At 36.4% G+C, this 17,602-nt stretch overlaps 1 protein-coding gene across 1 annotated transcript; it reads right to left on the reverse strand.

Moving 5' to 3' along the window:
• Nucleotides 1-16,178: 16,178 nt before the first annotated feature.
• LOC110635162 (uncharacterized) lies at nucleotides 16,179-17,359 on the reverse strand. Its single transcript, XM_058152239.1, has 2 exons — nucleotides 16,433-17,359; nucleotides 16,179-16,334 (listed from the first exon to the last, which is right to left on the reverse strand). Exons 1-2 carry the CDS (start codon nucleotides 17,357-17,359, stop codon nucleotides 16,179-16,181), a joined length of 1,083 nt encoding a protein of 360 aa, XP_058008222.1.
• Between the last annotated feature and the right edge of the window lie 243 nt (nucleotides 17,360-17,602).

The raw sequence follows: 17,602 nt of genomic DNA on the forward strand, positions 1-17,602 counted from the left end.
CTTCCCTTTCTGGTGGTAAACCAGGCAACTCTTCAGGAAATACATCTGGGAAGTCTCTCACTGTGGGCATATCACTCAGGTTTGGCTTAGCTTGCCTAGTATCAACCACGTGTGCTAGGTAAGCTTCATAGCCTTTTCTCATCAATCTTCTTGCAACCGTGGCTGAGATAACATTGGACAAGAAATCTGTACTTTCACCCACAACAGTGATCTCATTACCCTCAGAAGTTTTCAGAGAAATCCTCTTCAATTTGCAATCAACTATTGCCTGATGTTGTGACAACCAGTCCATACCCAAAATCACGTCAAACTCGTGGAAGGGCAACTCAATTAGGTCGTCGAGAATTCATACCCCTGAATCCTCAATGGGCAACTTTTTATACACCTTATTCACTACCACACTATGGCCTAGTGGATTTGTGATCAGAATGTCTTGATCACTCTCCTCTACTGGAACTCCCCTCTCTATGGGTAGTTTGATGCAAATGTAGGAATAAGTGGATCCTGAATCCACTAATGCATGTACAGAAGTGTTATAGAGGGAAAACATACCCTTGATGACATCCGGGGCATCTTGCTCCTCTTGAGCTCTTATGGCATAGGCCCTGGCTGGTATTCTAGTGTCTGGCTTCTCAGCTGACTCAGATGCAGGCCTCAGTGATGGACCAGCTGCCTCAGGTTTACCGGGTTTCCTACCCCTTTGTGGTGTAGGAGCAGGTCTGTCAGATTGTGTTGGAGCAACTATAGCAGTCCTCTTTGGACAATTCTTGATCTGGTGTTCTGTCAATCCACACCGTAAGCATGCACCGGCAACTCGCCAATATTCCCCCTTATGCCACTTCTGACAATGCTGACAAGTAAAAGATGCAGGGGCTGGTCCCCTAAACACCGTCCTTGGAGAGCTGCCCATTGATGGTGTGGATTGGCCTCTCTTAGGTGTGAGCGTGGTGCAGGCCCCGAGACCGACCACGACCTGGTGGTCTGAACTCGAGCGGGAGGACCCTTACTCTTCTTCTTGGGAGCGAGAAAAATCTTGGCCGGACCCCTCTCTGCTGCCTTTCCCTTTTATTTTGTTCATTAATTCTGACCCTTTCCACTTTTGATGCAGCATCCACTAGCTTTGCAAAATCTGTGATTTGCAATGCTGTGATCATGACTTTGATGTTGTCATTGAGTCCTTCTTCAAACCTTCGGCACCTCTCTGCCTCTGTAGGGACTATCTCCCTCCCACATCTGCTCAGTCTGACAAACTCACGCTCACACTCAGCCACTAGCAACTGTCTTTTCTTATACTGATAAATTCTCTTCTTCGCTCTTCTAAATACACTTTGCTAATATATTTCTTCCTGAACTCTGTGAGGAAGAATTCCCAGGTGATCTGTTCAGGTTGCACCTCACTGGTTACTGTGTCCCACCACTGATATGCATTATCCTAAAGTAGGGACACAGCAGCCACCAGGTTCTGCTCGGGGGTGCAGTTTAGCTATTTCAGCACTCTGATGGTTTTATCTAACCAATTTTCTGCGGCCATGGGATCATCTTCCCTCTTCCCAAAGAAGTCCACAGCCCCATGCTTCCTCAATTTCTCCAAATGAGATTTCTATGGTACTGGTGGAGGTTGTGGCTGTGGTTGTGGTGGTGGAATTGCCCCCATGATTTTCCAGTAGAATTTAGTCATTTGCTGAAATAACGCAAACTGAGGTTGGGCAGGTGCCTCAGCTGCTAGTGGAGCAGATTTTACCCTGCCCCCAGATTCAGCCCTTGGTGGAGCACGACTCTCCACCTCTTCCTCAACTGCTCTTTGCAAAGCAGGATCCATATCCTATTCAAAATAAGAAAAAAAATAGATCTGCATCAGTGTCACCTCAACACTTACAAATGCAATGCAATGGTATGCACTCTATCTAGGCCCAGAAACGCCTAAACCGATGCTTTGATACCACTAAATGTGACACCCCTTACCTGTCTACAGTGTAGCCGAGCAAGTTATGCCACTCAGTGTGCCAGAGCACCAATTTATGTTTCTATTACAATTTATCCCTTTATAATTCATTTATTTTCAAATTTGATAGATCTGAATATATTCGCAAATTTTATAGAAAATCCAGCAGAGTGCCGGCTGTAAATTGGAAAAACAGTTTTCTGAACCTGCTTAAAAACACTTCCAAAATAATTTCCAAATCCAAACTCCATTATACACATTCAAATCAATCTGAAAAATATCAATCTCAAATCACAATACTATTTTCAAAACCTTTCTGTTCACTTTATCACTTGAAGCATATTCACAAATAGTTCTCAACATTTCATTTATCAACATACATTATGCAGAAAATCTCAATAATATGAAATTTCATATATTTATATTAATACATAATTACAGGAGTTTATAGTTACAATCCAAACTAATACAAAATGCCAAAATACAAAATGCTCCCAAAATTCTATGTCCTACCATATGCACTGCAGGTGTGAGGTGACTCGGGACTCTGAATGCAAATCTGAAGGCTCACCCGGTCTGATGTCTGCTGGGCTCACCAGCTAGGTCTCTAGTACCTGCGCGTGGCAAAAATGACGCGCTAAGCAATTCTACTTAGTGGTGACAATATAAAATAAAATAAAATAACATAAAATAATTATGTAAAATGTATGATTTTATTTTTGGGTAGACTTAATTTCTAGTATTAATTGCAGTATTATTCAATTAAAATTTGACAAGATTTATTATTATTGCCCGAGTAACCCATACTAGTTGACTTGACTGGATAAATGGGTAAACTGGGACTGGGTACTAAGTACCTCGGACCATCACACCATCGGTCACATTGTGTCTCCCGATGTGCAACTGAACAGCTAATAAGCTGTAATAATCATCAGGGTTGAAAACCCAAGTGTAAAATCTTAAATAACATAGACAAAGGCTATTATGTCACAGAATGGCATGGGAAGCCATGAAACACAGAATGACATGAAGCCATATGCAGCACTGCTAACAGCACCCTATTGGCATGCCAAGCTATCCAAATCAATCTTGTTAGGTATACTAGGGCATTTTACACTTTTAAGTTTCACAATTTTTGAATTTCAAGTTTTGGTGTTACTATTCACTTCATTAGTCAATCAAAATGTTGAATTTTGCATAGGCAATAGGTACATTGGTTCTAATATCACCAACATATCACATTTTGCATTTTAAACTTGTTGCCTTTGGTTGCCAGAACCATTTCTAAGCTTAATATTAATTGAGCAGAATTTTCAGTTTTCCTACCTTATTTTTACTGTTCCTTTGGTCAATTTTGCAGTAAAAATTTGGCAAAATGATCAACATGAAAGTTGTTCCTTATTTTGTCTAGTTGAATTTCCTTTTTTGAATCACTCCATTTGGAGTTTTGTAGCTCAAGTTATTGTCCAAAAACTACAACTGGCCGGATTGAAATTTTTCTGAACTGACCATATCTATGGTACAGCGAACAGTGACTGCAACTCACTTGTTGGATAGGTTCTGGTCATAATTTGGGTTAGGTTCCTTCATGAAAGTTGTTGGTCTATATCTTGTTGCTAGTAAAATTTCAGGTCAATTGGACCTTTCTACATTAAGTTATGGCCAAATGAACACTGTTCATTTGGTCATTCTGCAGAAACTGACTGCAGGTCACCCGGATTAAGGCAAGCTTTTGGTCCACTTGGTTTGGTTTTATGGGCATGATTTCTTCACCAAAGTTGTGCTATTATGTGTCTAGTTTCATGTCTAATTGGCCTTTGACCAATTGAACCTATACAATTTAAGTTATGGCTGCCCAAACCTGCTAGACTCAAGTCCAATTCTGCAGGTCACTTTCATGGCAGCCACACCAAACCCAATCCCATCACTCAACACACTTCATTTTTAATTTAAACAGAATAAAATGGTCGCTAATTGACCATTTAAACATATTTTCATCATCATATGGTCAAAATCCCATTTTTCCACCCCAAACCCTAACTCACACATTACCCTTCATGCATTTTCATTGCATTTCTTCAATCCACTTACTAAATACATATTATGGGCAGCCATGATAGTCTTTTAATTTCATTAAAATCAACACGATCAAACCCTAACCATGGCTACCAAAAATCTAGGGTTTCCATCCCAATGGTATTCAAAAAATTTTTCTTTGCAATTTACACATATTCAAAGTTCTTAACATGAATTTAAAGAAAAATTTATGGTTGGGTCACTAACCTCAAAGGAGTGAGATTTTCCCACTTGCTAAAGCTCTTTTTTTCCTCTTCTTTTTGCTCCCAAAAGAATCACCAAGCTGTAAGAGCAAGTTTTTGTGTTGAGAAATTTAAGTTTTAATGGATAGAAACCTAAGAAATCAAGCTTGGGTAAAGCTTGGTTATGGAGGGCAATGGTGGAGGTTTTACGTCAAGGAGAAGAAGAGAGAGGAGGTATGATTTTTCTTCTTCACTTTTTGCCCATTTAGTCTCTTTTATATACCTTGCTGACATGTGTCAACACTTGATTGGGTTAGAGACTTTTAATGACATCCTTATGATGTCAAAATTTCAATTTCTTTCATTTTTCCATCCTTTTCTTGTCCAATTTATTTCAATTGAATTTTTAACAACATTTAATCATATTTTATGTTATATAATTTATTAATTTAATTGGATAAGTTGGCCCAAAAATCATCTCTGAAGACGAAATGACCAAAATGCCCTCTGTTTGGCTTAACGGGTCAAAATTGTATGTACCGATTGAAAAATTTTTCTAAGTATTTTCCTGGCATTCTAACGCCATAAGAACCACAATGACCCTTCTCTGGAGTCCCAAAAATTATTTTATAATTTTTCCTAAATTTTTTTCTTATTAATTATTTGAGTTAATTTTTAGTTCCTCACTTTAATTTAAATAATTTTCCGAATGTTCTAACTGTCTGGATCGACACTGGTCACCGGAACAGTAGACTGTACGGACTAGCTAAAATGAGGATGTTACATTGGCTGCCTCTTCCTTCTTTTCTTCTTCATCTCTCATTCATTACAAGAGATTAGCAAACAATCTCTTGAATTAAAAATACTAGAAATTGTTTCTAGTGTCCTGTTTACATCTTTAATCTCTTAAAAGGCAGAACTTGATTTTCTAAATAATAGAAAAAGCTTTAGAAGCTATTCAAGGGCTACCATAGGTGTTCTTGGTGTGGACAAGCTAGAGGGACAATATCTGGTGTCTTGAAGATGAATCTCAAAGGCGTAAATATACTGCAGTGCATCAAGAGGTTAGTATATTTGTTCTTGATTTAATCTAAGGTACTAAAATTAATTTGATTGATTTTAAAATTTTAAATGAAAAATACATATCCAAAAACATATTAAAAGTGTTTTAATATGTTGTTTATCACTGAAATAAAATAGATAAAAATAAATCTTGCATGATGCATGTGACCCTAGGTGAAAATTTTTGAATTCAATGGTATAAACTTGTGTTTTTCGCGCTTTTGTTCCTTCAATTGGTATCAGAGCCACTATATTTGGCATTTAGATTGTTGATTATATGATTTAATTGTGTGTTTTGATCATGAGATGATTTATCCATTGCTGGTTGCAATGGATGTGTGGCGACATGCAAGAGAACACCTAATGGTGCGCAACGTTTGTGGTTCAATAGATAGCTCAAGGTTTGGCTTTTTAATTTGCAATTGTTGTATGATCTAAAAGCTCATCCTATGTCTAATTAAATTGTTTAATTAGAATTTTAATCACACAATTAAATTTGTATTGAAATCAAAATTTTAAAAATTTATTTGAATGTGATTCAAATTTGAATTTTAAAAGTTGTTTGAATGTGATTCAAATCTGAATTTTTAAAGTTGTTTGAATCATATTTAAATCTGATTTTTTGAAGTTGTTTGAATAATATTCAGATCTGAATTTTTAAAAATTGTTTGAATGTGATTCAAATCTGATTTTTGAAAAATTGTTTGAATGTGATTCAAATATGAATTTTTAAGGTTGTTTGAATGTGATTCAAATCTGAATTTTTAAATTTGTTTGAATGAGATTCAAATCTGAATTTTTAAATTTATTTGAATCATATTCAAATCTGGATTTTTAAGTAGAATATGAGATATTCAATTTAATTTAAGTATGTATGTTTTATTTAATTGTTAAATAGTGATATGCATGATGGATGATCATGGACTATAAAAGACCAATGTGATTGGATTTATTTCTTTTATGTTTCTTTGGGATTGTAAATTAATTAATTTATTTTAATTTATTTTAGGCATGTATTATTAAGTTTGTAATAACTTTTGGGTTGTAATTTCATTTATTTAAGTTATTGTAAATTCGCCTTGGTATGCCAAGGATTACTATGTAATATTAAATTGCAAGAAGTTCAAGGAGGTCAAGAGCATTGGTGAAACTAGTGGGAGGAATTCAAGATCAAGTGTTGATTATGTACTCCTTCAGCAACTCTTGTAAAATGAATGAATGAAATGCACCTAAGAATGCCCTGATTCAATTCTTAGTGGCTCAGAATTGAATCTCTTAGAAAGTCCATGATCATACCATATTTACTGCTTATCTATGAATGCATGAGATGTATGGGAATGTATGCAATTATATGATATATGCATGCTAAATGGATAATGTGTAAAGTGAGACCTTAATAGTAATAAGGATGACCATAAAATCTTCCAAATAAATGATTAAGTTGGAAATGCTATAATTAAAGTAATTATAATATGAGCCATCCATTGGGGCAATTATTTTAAGAAATTTTAAACAGTTGCATAAGATGCAATTAATTTAAGAGATTTTCTTAAGAATAATTGTTAAGCATGAGATGTTGTAAATATGTAAATGGTTTGGTGGCCAATATTGAATGTACCTGAGGACATTAAAATTATTTGCATAATTACTGGCTCAATGGGATCAACTTAACTAATGCAAGATAAGTCAATAATGGATGTACCTGAGATTTTGAGCATTAGGGGCTAGGTAAAAGATTGAACCTCACATGAGATGTGATGGGCAAGGAGTTGCTTACTTATAATTTATTGTAATTCCAATAACGGATGTACCTGAGGATGATCAATAGAATTATAAGAATTCAATCACCCACTAGAAATCCATCCAACTAGGATTTCCATTTTCTACTTTGGAAGTGTAGGATTTGCTAAGTTAATGGGAGGACTAATTTGATTAAAAGACCATAATCATTTTGGTTAATTACTTGATACATTTACTAATTAATCTGGTTATTTTCTGCAGTTAATTTTCTAATAATAATGAGCATAGAACAAACACCACCATCCAATATCCTTACAAGCATACTTGATCGCAATAGGTTGATAGGACCTAATCTGTCTGATTGGCTAAGAAATTTGAAACTTGTCCTGAACCTTGAACATATAGGATATGTTCTAGATTCAAATGTTCTGGTCCCTTACCTCCAGAGGCCACTCAAGAGGAACATGAAACTTTGGATAAGTGGAAGGAGCATGATATGAGAGCTAAGTGTTACATGCTTGCTTCCATGAGTAATGAGTTACAGAAGCAGCATGAGAACATGCAGAGTGCGAGTGAGATCCTCCTTCACCTATAAGAGTTGTATGGTGAGCATAGTAGGAATGCTAGGTATGAGATATCTAGGCAGCTGTTCCGCATGAGGATGTCTGAGGGACAGAATGTTGGGGATCATATCCACAAGATGATTCAGTTGATTGAGCAGTTGGAACATCTTGACTTCAAAATGGATTTCCAACTACAGATGAATTTGATCCTTCAGTTCCTTCCTGAGTCTTTTGGAAATTTTGTGACAAATTCCATATGACTAAACAGGAATGCACCTTAGCTGGTTTACTCAACATGCTAGTTATTACCCAAAAGAATATACCGGGCAATAAAAGAAAAGAGGTAGCTTTGATTGCATCTTCTTCTGCTAGAAAGTCCAACAAGAAGAAGGGCAATAAGAAAAAGAAACCTCAGATTCTTGGTCCTTCCAAGAAAATAGCTAAATAGAAAGGGAAGACTAAAGCTGATGGAGGCAAAGGAAAGTGTTTCCACTGCTAGAAGGATGGGCACTGGAAAAGGAACTGCCTAGAGTATCTTGCTTCTCTGAAGGACAAGAAGGATAAACCTTCGGAAGGTATGTCCATATCTTGTTATTTAGATTCTGATGATACTCATAGTTCATCTATAGCTTGGATTTTAGATACTGGTAAATTGGAAAGCAGATCAGAAAAGGGTCTATTTGTTGGATATCCAAAAGATAGTTTTGGATATTATTTTTATTTTCCTACATCACAAAAGGTTGTGGTGAGTAGAGATGCCACATTTCTTGAACAACAGTTTGTTCAAGAAGGAGGCAAAGGAAGGCAAATAGAGTTGGAATTAGAGAATTATGACCTACCAACAGATTAGATGGATATAGATCCATCTAGTCAACCTACACCCATTGATGAAACATCTACAGCCGTTCCTCGTAGAATAACCAGGGTATCTCACCCACCAGTGAGATATGGTTTCCTTCATGAAGAAGAACAAGAGTTGTCTACTCATGAAGAAGTAGATCATGGAGATGATCCACTTACCTACGAAGAAGCTATATCAGATATAGATTCTTCAAAATGGATTGATGCTATGAAATCTGAAATTGATTCCATGTATAAGAATCAAGTTTGGGATCTTGTTGACCCACTTGAAACTATTGTACCTATAGGGAACAAATGGATTTTCAAGAAGAAAATTGGTTCTGATGGAAAGGTAGAGACCTATAAGGCAACGCTGGTAGCGAAAGGGTTTTGCCAAAGGCAAGGAATCGACTATGAGGAGACTTTCTGTAACCTATTTGTATAGCCTAGTATATTTCACTATTTCGGTGTCGATCCGGACAATTAAGGGGATTAGAACCACACTTAAGACAACTAGACAAGCCCTAAACACAAATAATTAGTAATTGTTAATTAGTTAAGTATAAATAAGAAAAACAGAACATAAGAAGTTAAATGAGCTGAGAGTCACAGCGATGGGTGACCTTCTCGGGAAGGATTGCGAGGTCGATTTAAACTCAAATTTCGAACCGTAAAATGTGACTCTGTAGTCCTTAGGACTATTACGATCATAGTGGAAAAGAGAAAATCACGAAAAATAATGGTTAAACCAGTCAAATAATTAGGTCAGGGAGCCGGAAGAAATATTGAATTATTTGCAAACCGGGTTGTATTGGCGAGGGGCAATTTGGTCAATTGACCCCGAGAACTGACTCCTAACCTAACTGTCAAATAAAATCAAAGAAAAGCAAATTTCAGAGTCAGGAATTAAATTAAAAAAACTAATGGAAAAATAAATAGAAAAAAAAAGAAAAAGAAAAAGTAAAAAAGTGATGACATCATCATGCATGACATAATGCATGACATAATAAATTTAATTTAAATTTTGAAAAGTGGGATAATTATCTACTTAAGTGACCAATAAAAAAAAGGAATTAAATTAAAACAAAATTCATTTTTGGGTCTTCTTCATCCATATTGTCGTAGCTCTCCCTTGGTCACTCTCTCATTTTCTTTCTTGAAACCTCCATGGAAGCTTGACTCAAGCTTCATAAACCCTAACCTAGCCATAATTTCCCTAAGGTTTCTTGAGTAAATATTGTCCTTAAACCTTGATTCATCTATTGACAACAAAAAAAAAAAAAAAGAAGTGAAGAATTGATAGTCAATAAGAGGTATGTAATTTAACTTGAAAAATTTAGCTTAATTGTTGTGTTTATGGCTTAATGAAGCAAGAAAGTTACTTAAAATGAAAAGAAAACAATTGATGAGGGACTATATATGAATTCAGCCAGCAGTAGGTTAGGGATGAAATGGGTGTTTTTGATGCAAATTATGAATTAGTTAAGTATGAATGAGAGTACAAATATCAAATATGCATTTAGAATACAACAAATGAGTTAGATATGAAAGTTAGGGTTTGGACCTAGGGTTTTGGGAGGCAAAAGTGTGAGAATTGGTCAAATGGTCTGTTTGACCATGTTTGAGATGAAAAATGGTCATTTGTATTACATCACCATACTGAGGGAGACCAAAAGTGACTGTCTTCAGTCTACAGTCAATCATGTCGTGATGCCTGGCTAACCATTCCATGCCCAAGATAATGTCATAATCTCTGAAGGGCATTTCAATTAAATCAGACAGAAAAGTGTGTCCTTGGATCACCAAAGGACAATCTCTATATAGCCTATTTACTCGGACCTCCTGGCATAATGGACTAGTTACTAGCACATCATAGTCCATTGGTACACACTGAATAGCAGTAGGACATATCACACTAGCACTAACATACGAATGTGTGGAGCCAGGATTAAATAACACATACACATCTTGGTTAAGGATGGAGAAAATACCAGCTACTACATCTGATGTTTCAGCTTCCTCCCTTTGGCGCATGGTATACACTCTGACTGGTGCGCCACTGGGTGTTGGCTGGTTAACAGTGCTTTGACTTCCAGGGGTGTTACCATGTGGGAGGTGGGGCGTGAGGCGAAATATCATCCATTAGAATTATATAAAATGCACCAGGTAATGCCCAGGAAAGATGGTGGAGTCACAATGGTCTCACTTAAGTACCACCTCCTTAGACAGCATTTCCTAGACATGCACTTCATACAATCCTAATAGAATCAAACCACTGGTAAGTACCGTCTTCCCATAACACTACCACCGTACTAAGGATTTATGCCACGAAGGCATAGATAGACAGGAGTCGCCACCCGGGTAATAACCGGGACATATTCAGTGTTTCTTCCGAGGGTCATGGATGGCAACTTACTCCTTGCAGAGTTTCCACAACCGTCATTACCATAGCCCAATGTCTAGGTTCGGGATAGTGGGTACGTAAGGGAAGGTGTTAGGCACCCTTACGCCTGGTCTAACCTCGTTAATTCAGTGCCAGTCCTCTACTAATGTTTCTAGAAGTCTTGTTTATTATTCCTTTATTAAACTTTATCCTAAAAAAATGCAATTCTAATCCTACACACGCAAGTAATTCACAAAAGGGTTGTTGTTTACACACAATTTTCATGCACAAGTAATTCCTATCTATGGGGTTGCTAATTATTTAAATGATATTTACCAGATGACTAAAATTAATTTATTATTGGGAATTTAATTTACAAACAAATTCAATTTCAAATAACCCTACGTTTCTATTTAACCTAATTAATTAATTTTCACCAAGTTACCATAAGGATAATTGAACTAAGTTAATTATGTACATGTGTAATTTATTCTAATATCACATAAGGCCCAAACAATCACAACCTAATAAAGATTTCTAACATGCAAATTTATTTTACAATTATCAAGTATTAAATTAAATTTATTTACATGCCAATGTTAGTTTAATTTACAAACAAGATTAATTTTAATTTACAAAGTATTTATTTACATTAATTACATGCAAAAGTCAGTTAAATTAAAAATATTGTTAATTTTAATTTACCAAATAAAAGTTCTATTATTACTACAATTTCATGCCAATGGTTATTCAAGAAATTTAGAGCTACTTACTGTTGGTAAATGCTGATTGCCATTAGGGCAAGCTACCCTTAAAAAAGGGTCTTCTCTTCTAGTATGGCAATGATATCCTTGGCTTACTCCCGCTTAGCTCCATATAAGCTCCACGCAAATGCCCTCTTTGGTACTTACCTTAGGGCTACTTACCAATTTTGTTTGTAATAAAAAATAAAGAAACTAAAGAAAATAAAAGAAATAAGGAAAATATTAATAACAATTTACATTGGATTCTAACTCTAGTCTCCTAAAGGGTTAAGATTCCTAATTAGTTACAACTACCTAATGGTCTAAGTCTTCTAACATGATCCAAACACTTTATAACACTTCTTGAATTAAAAGAATACAGAAAATAGATCAAATATCAATTAAAACCTAAGAAAATACAAGAACATGCATAAATATACAATTTTTAAATTCTGGCAGATTAACAGTAGCAAGAAATTCGATTTTTTAAAAATAGTTAAACATGCCTAAAAATCATAAAAAAATTACAGAAGATAGCCTACATATCATACAATAACATAAAATTTATAAATCAAACAAAACCCCAGCCGAATGATCTACATAAATCGTAAATCTTCTAAGTGACAGAATCGTACTACTTTTTTGTAAAATTCATAACTCATTAACCACAAAAGATATGAATGCAAGACCAATTGGAAAATATTCATAAGATTCTGAAGTTAATTTTAGACACTAGATTTGCACAAAAATATTAAGGAACAAGGGAGATATGGGCTCCACAAGTCGGATATCCTGCAAATCAGATTTTACAAGAACCCTAACTTCAAACAGCCATAACTTACAAAATATTAAAGCTTTTTTAGTGATTCTTGAGCCTAAAATTAATGGAATTTCGTGTAGAATATGAATATAATTTTTACAAATTTTTTACAGATTTAGAAAATAAAGAAAAATAATAAAAATTCGAGAGACAGAAACTAAACATGTGCAGAGTTGTGTATCCCCTCAAATTAAACATGATTACATGATCTATATGAACATATAAAATAAATTGAAGACAAATAGCATAGAATTAAAATATTGCGTGTCATAGATCTTGAAAAGAAAACAATAAAAACTGACCTTCCAGAAATCTTGTATGAAAATCTTCTTGAAGAAAAAAAATAATAAGGAAGAACTCAAAGAGTCTTAAATATCTCTAAATTTCTTATAACTCTGAATTTTCTCTATCTCTCTCCTCTCATCATCCTCCCCCTTTTTCCTTTCTCTAGTAGGGTATTTATAGGGTTTTGGGAGAGAGGTGTGATAGGGTTTGGAGTCTTAGGATGATAAAGTTTAGATGACTTAAACAACTACAATTGCATAATTCGAATAAGACTGGGATATGGGTGAGGTGTTTCAACCAATAGGAAGATAGGAAAAAATGGAAGGCACCAATAGGGAATGAGGAAGAGGTGTGGTAGGATTTGGAGTCTTAGGGTGATAAAGTTTAGATGACTTAAACAACTACGATTGTAGAATTCGAATAAGACTGGGATATGGGTGAAGTGTTTCAACCAATAGGAAGACAGGAAAAAATGGAAAGCACCAATAGGGAGTGAGGAAGAGAGTGGGGCCAAGGAGGAGAGAGATATTTTGTTATTTTAATTTTTAGAAAATAATTAAATGGGTCCCATTTAAAATTTCTAACTAGGCTTTCTTAGGCCCATGGAGCCCAATTAAACTTAATTAGATCCATTTAAAAAACTACCCATATTAAATTTAAACAAAATAAAATTTTACTTAAATTTAATTAAATTAATTTTCCCAAAACTTTATTATTATTTTTATTTTTTCAAGATCATGCCACGAAATTAATAATTCAGCTCAATGCCTCCAATTACATCTTACAGTCATATAATTTTTCATCATCGGGTTTCCCACGGCCTCAATGCACATACTCATCACAAAATAACGGTCTACAGTTTGCCCCCCACTTTGGCGAAAGTTGAAATCAATGCGAAAGCATTGCTCAAGTTTTGTCAAAGTGAAACTCGAATTTTTAATAACTATGAAACATTGGCTATGAGGACCAAGTATATCTTGCTCGGTCGACATACTCTATATTATGAGACTAGCTACGGTCTCATAACAGTAATAACTGTGTCATGTGAAAAATGAGTGTATCTTGCTCTGTCGATACACTCTGCGTCATGAGACTAGCTACGGTCTCATAACAGTGATAACTGTGTCATGTGAAAATTGAGTGCATCTTTCTCTGTCGATACACTCTGTGTCATGAGACTAGCTATGGTCTCATGACAATGGCAATTGTGTGATTTGAAATATTGTGGATTCGTATTTAGGACCGCAGTCCTAAACTACCTACGTATCCCCCTCATTATCCTGAGGAAGAATCAGACCCACTCGTAGTTCGACACTTGAAACTGTGGTGATGCATGTTCTTCTACGCCTTACACACCTATAGGTGACAAATTGATGCGTGTTCTTCTACGCCTTACACGACTATGCCATATGCCCTAAACAACGTCTAAGGACTTACCAAAAAAATATCTGTCATGAAATGTTGTGGGTTCGTATTTAGGACTGCGGTCCTAAACTACCTACGTATCCCCCTCGCTATCCTAAGGAAGAATCAGACCCCCTCATAGTTCGACACTTGAAACTGTGGTGATGCATGTTCTTCTATGCCTTACACACCTACAGGTGACATGTTGATGCGTGTTCTTCTACGCCTTACACAACTATGTCGTGCGCCCTAAACAACGTCTAAGGACTTACCAAAAAATATCTAATTCGTGATTTGAAAAAAGTTGGGATAAATTGGTCTCAAAATTCTCTCTGATTTTTGTGCTTCCTGTATGCTATTTCCTATCATGAGAATGCAAATTTTATTGGAGATTCTATAAAAAACATAGTCCTCTGAGGGATCTCTTTTGCAAAAACTTTCTTTTAGCCTTAAAATTTTTGAGAAAAACCATTCACTAAAAAGACTTCCTTAAGGTCACAATACAATTTCCCTCTGATTTTTCTTTTTCTTCTCTCCCCCTATGGTTTCTTCCTTGACTCATTTCTCTACCATGAACTCCATTCTCTGTGCCCTAACTTTTGCCTGAAATGCCTTTTTCGGTTTTCATCTCAGCAGGCTTGCTCTAACTTTTGCCTAAGCGGCCCTTTCGGGTTTTCCACTTAGCAAGCTCCCTTTTTTTTTCTTTTTTTCTTTTTTTTTTTTTTTTTTTTTTTTTGAAATTAGACAATTACCAGGACATTCATATCAAGCATCTATCTTGTCATGCTCAGAAGACATAGATTAAATCAAAACAACGCAGTTCAATTACTTAATCATTTGATGTATCCCTTAAGACACAAACATTCACGATCATAATTAAATAAAACCCATTCCTAGTTAATGCAATAAAAATTTCTTTATTTATTCAGGTACACCATTACACCCTCTTACATTTAGTTTTGCTAAATTTCTAACCTTTCAAAGTTAGAAATAAGCTTTATAACCTGTCGAATGGCCTTTTTAGGTTTTCCATCCAAATCTTCTCTCATCTCTCCTTTTGCCTAGACTGACTTTTGCAGGTCTTCAATCTAGCATTTTTTTTTTCTTTTCTTTTTTTTTTCTTTGACCCTTACTTTTGCCTAGACCGTCTTTTGTAAGTTTACAGCCTAGCGGGCCTATCTCACACAAAGTACCGTTTGAGCTTGTCTAAGTTGACTGGTTCTTGAAATTCATTCCCATCCAGGTCTGATATTCTTACAGCACCTCCTGACAAGATCTTTTTGACTATGTATGGACCATCCCAGTTTGGCTTAAACTTTCCTCTTGGATCAAAAGGGATGGGCCGAGCTTGTTTCAAGACCATGTCTCCCTCTTTGATCTTTCTTGGCTTCACCTTCTTATTAAAGGCTCTTGCTATCTTCCTTTGATAAGCCTGCATATGATACAAGGCTCGCATCCTCTTCTCATCAATCAAAGCTAGTTCTTCATATCTTTTCTGGGCCCACTCATTTTCCGGAATCTTAGCTTCTAGTATCACTCTCAAGGATTTGACCTCTAGCTCAATGGGTAGCACTGCTTCAGTCCCATACACTAAAGAGAATGGAGTTGCCCCTGTGGATGTTCTTGTAGTAGTGCGATAACCCCAAAGAGCATAAGGGAGTTTCTCAGGCCAATCCTTATAGGTTTCAACCATTTTTCTCAGAATGGTTTTCACATTCTTATTTGCTGCTTCTACTGCTCCATTAGTCTGCGGCCTGTATGGGGAGGACTTGTGATGCTTAATCTTGAATTCGGTAATTAATTCTAAGAAATCACCTTTGAACTGGCTGCCGTTATCTGATACTATCTCATGGGGTACCCCAAACCTGCAAATCAAGTTCTTTCGAACAAACTTACTTATCTGCTTGGCCCCTACTACTTTATAAGATTCAGCTTCAACCCACTTGGTGAAATAGTCAATTGCCACAATGATAAATCTATGGCCATTAGAAGCCGTGGGAGAAATCTTCCCAATAATGTCTATGCCCCATATTGAGAATGGCCACGGTGAAGTCATACTGTAGAGTTCACTGGACGGTAGGTGATTCAAATTCCCATGGATTTGGCACTCATGACATCTTTTCACAAATTTAGCACAGTCAGTATCCATGGTAGACCAGTAATAGCCCAATCTTAAAATTTTGCCCGCTAATACCCTTCCGTTCATGTGAGGACCACACACTCCTGCATGTAATTCCTCCATTATCCGCTGCATCGCTTTTGTCACACACAAGAGCAATAGTCCTTCGAAGAACCTTTTGTAGAGTTGCCCCCCAGCCAAAGTGAACTGAGTGGCTAATCTACGAATTGTAGCTCTATCCCTACTATTGGCTGACTGTGGGTATTCTCTTACCTCTAAATATCTTCTTATGTCCTCATACCATTTCATCTCATCTTCTAGATCTAAATGTGCTATTATTAACCCTTCATAGCATGGGATTCTACTCCTCATCAGGATAACTGGCTGGGTCAACTTCTGATCACCCTTCTCCCATAAGGATGCCAACGTGGCTAGAGCATCAGCCATCTGGTTCTGAGCTCTAGGCATGTGCTTCATTGTCACTTCCTCAAAGCTAAATAATAGTTTCTTAGCATACTCCAGGTATGGCCTCAACTTTTCTTCTTTCAATTCCCATTCACCTTTAATATGGGAAACTACTAGCATTGAATCTCCAAACACCTCAACTTTTTTAGCCCCAACAGCTATTAATGCCTCTAGGCCACAAATGCAAGCCTCATATTCTGCAATATTATTAGTGGTTGGGAAACATAGCCTTTTTGACATTAACAATTGTTCTCCATTCGGTGCTTCCAAAACTACCCCTATACCGGCTCCGCTCTTATTCATAGCCCCATCAAAGTACATTTTCCATGGCTGGACCTCTACTAGCTTGAGACTCTCATCCGGGAAGGCTGTTTCGACTTCTTCCTCTTCATTAACTGGATTTTCGGAAAGAAATTCGGCCACTACACGTCCTTTGATGGTTTTTCGAGTCTCATACACAATATCAAATTCAGACAGTAGGACCAACCATTTGGCCAATTTTCCAACTAGCGTCGGTACTTCAAATAGGTACTTTAAAGGATCCATCCGGGATACTACAATAACTCGATGGGTCTGAAAGTAGTGCCTTAACTTCTTAGTTGCCCATACTACAGCCAGACAAGTTTTTTCTATTAGTGAATAATTCTCCTCATAAACAAGGAGTTTCTTACTGATGTAATAGATGGCTCTCTCCAGATTCTCTACTTCTTGTGCCAACATTGCCCCCAGGGCCATGTTTTCCACTGATAGGTAGAGGATTAGAGGGATGTTAGGGATGGGTGGTGACAAAATTGGTGGATTGCTCAGGTACTGCTTTATCTTTTCAAATGTCTCTTGACATTGCTCATTCCACACCACTGGCTGATTCTTTCTTAGTAGCTTAAAAATTGGTTCACAGGTAGTTGTGAGCCTAGCTATGAACCTACTGATGTACTGTAATTTTCCTAAGAAACCTCTAATCTCTTTTTCTGTTCTCGG

The sequence above is a fragment of the Hevea brasiliensis genome, chromosome 9 (genome assembly GCF_030052815.1).
Source record: "Hevea brasiliensis isolate MT/VB/25A 57/8 chromosome 9, ASM3005281v1, whole genome shotgun sequence".
In the NCBI taxonomy this organism is placed as follows: domain Eukaryota; kingdom Viridiplantae; phylum Streptophyta; class Magnoliopsida; order Malpighiales; family Euphorbiaceae; genus Hevea; species Hevea brasiliensis.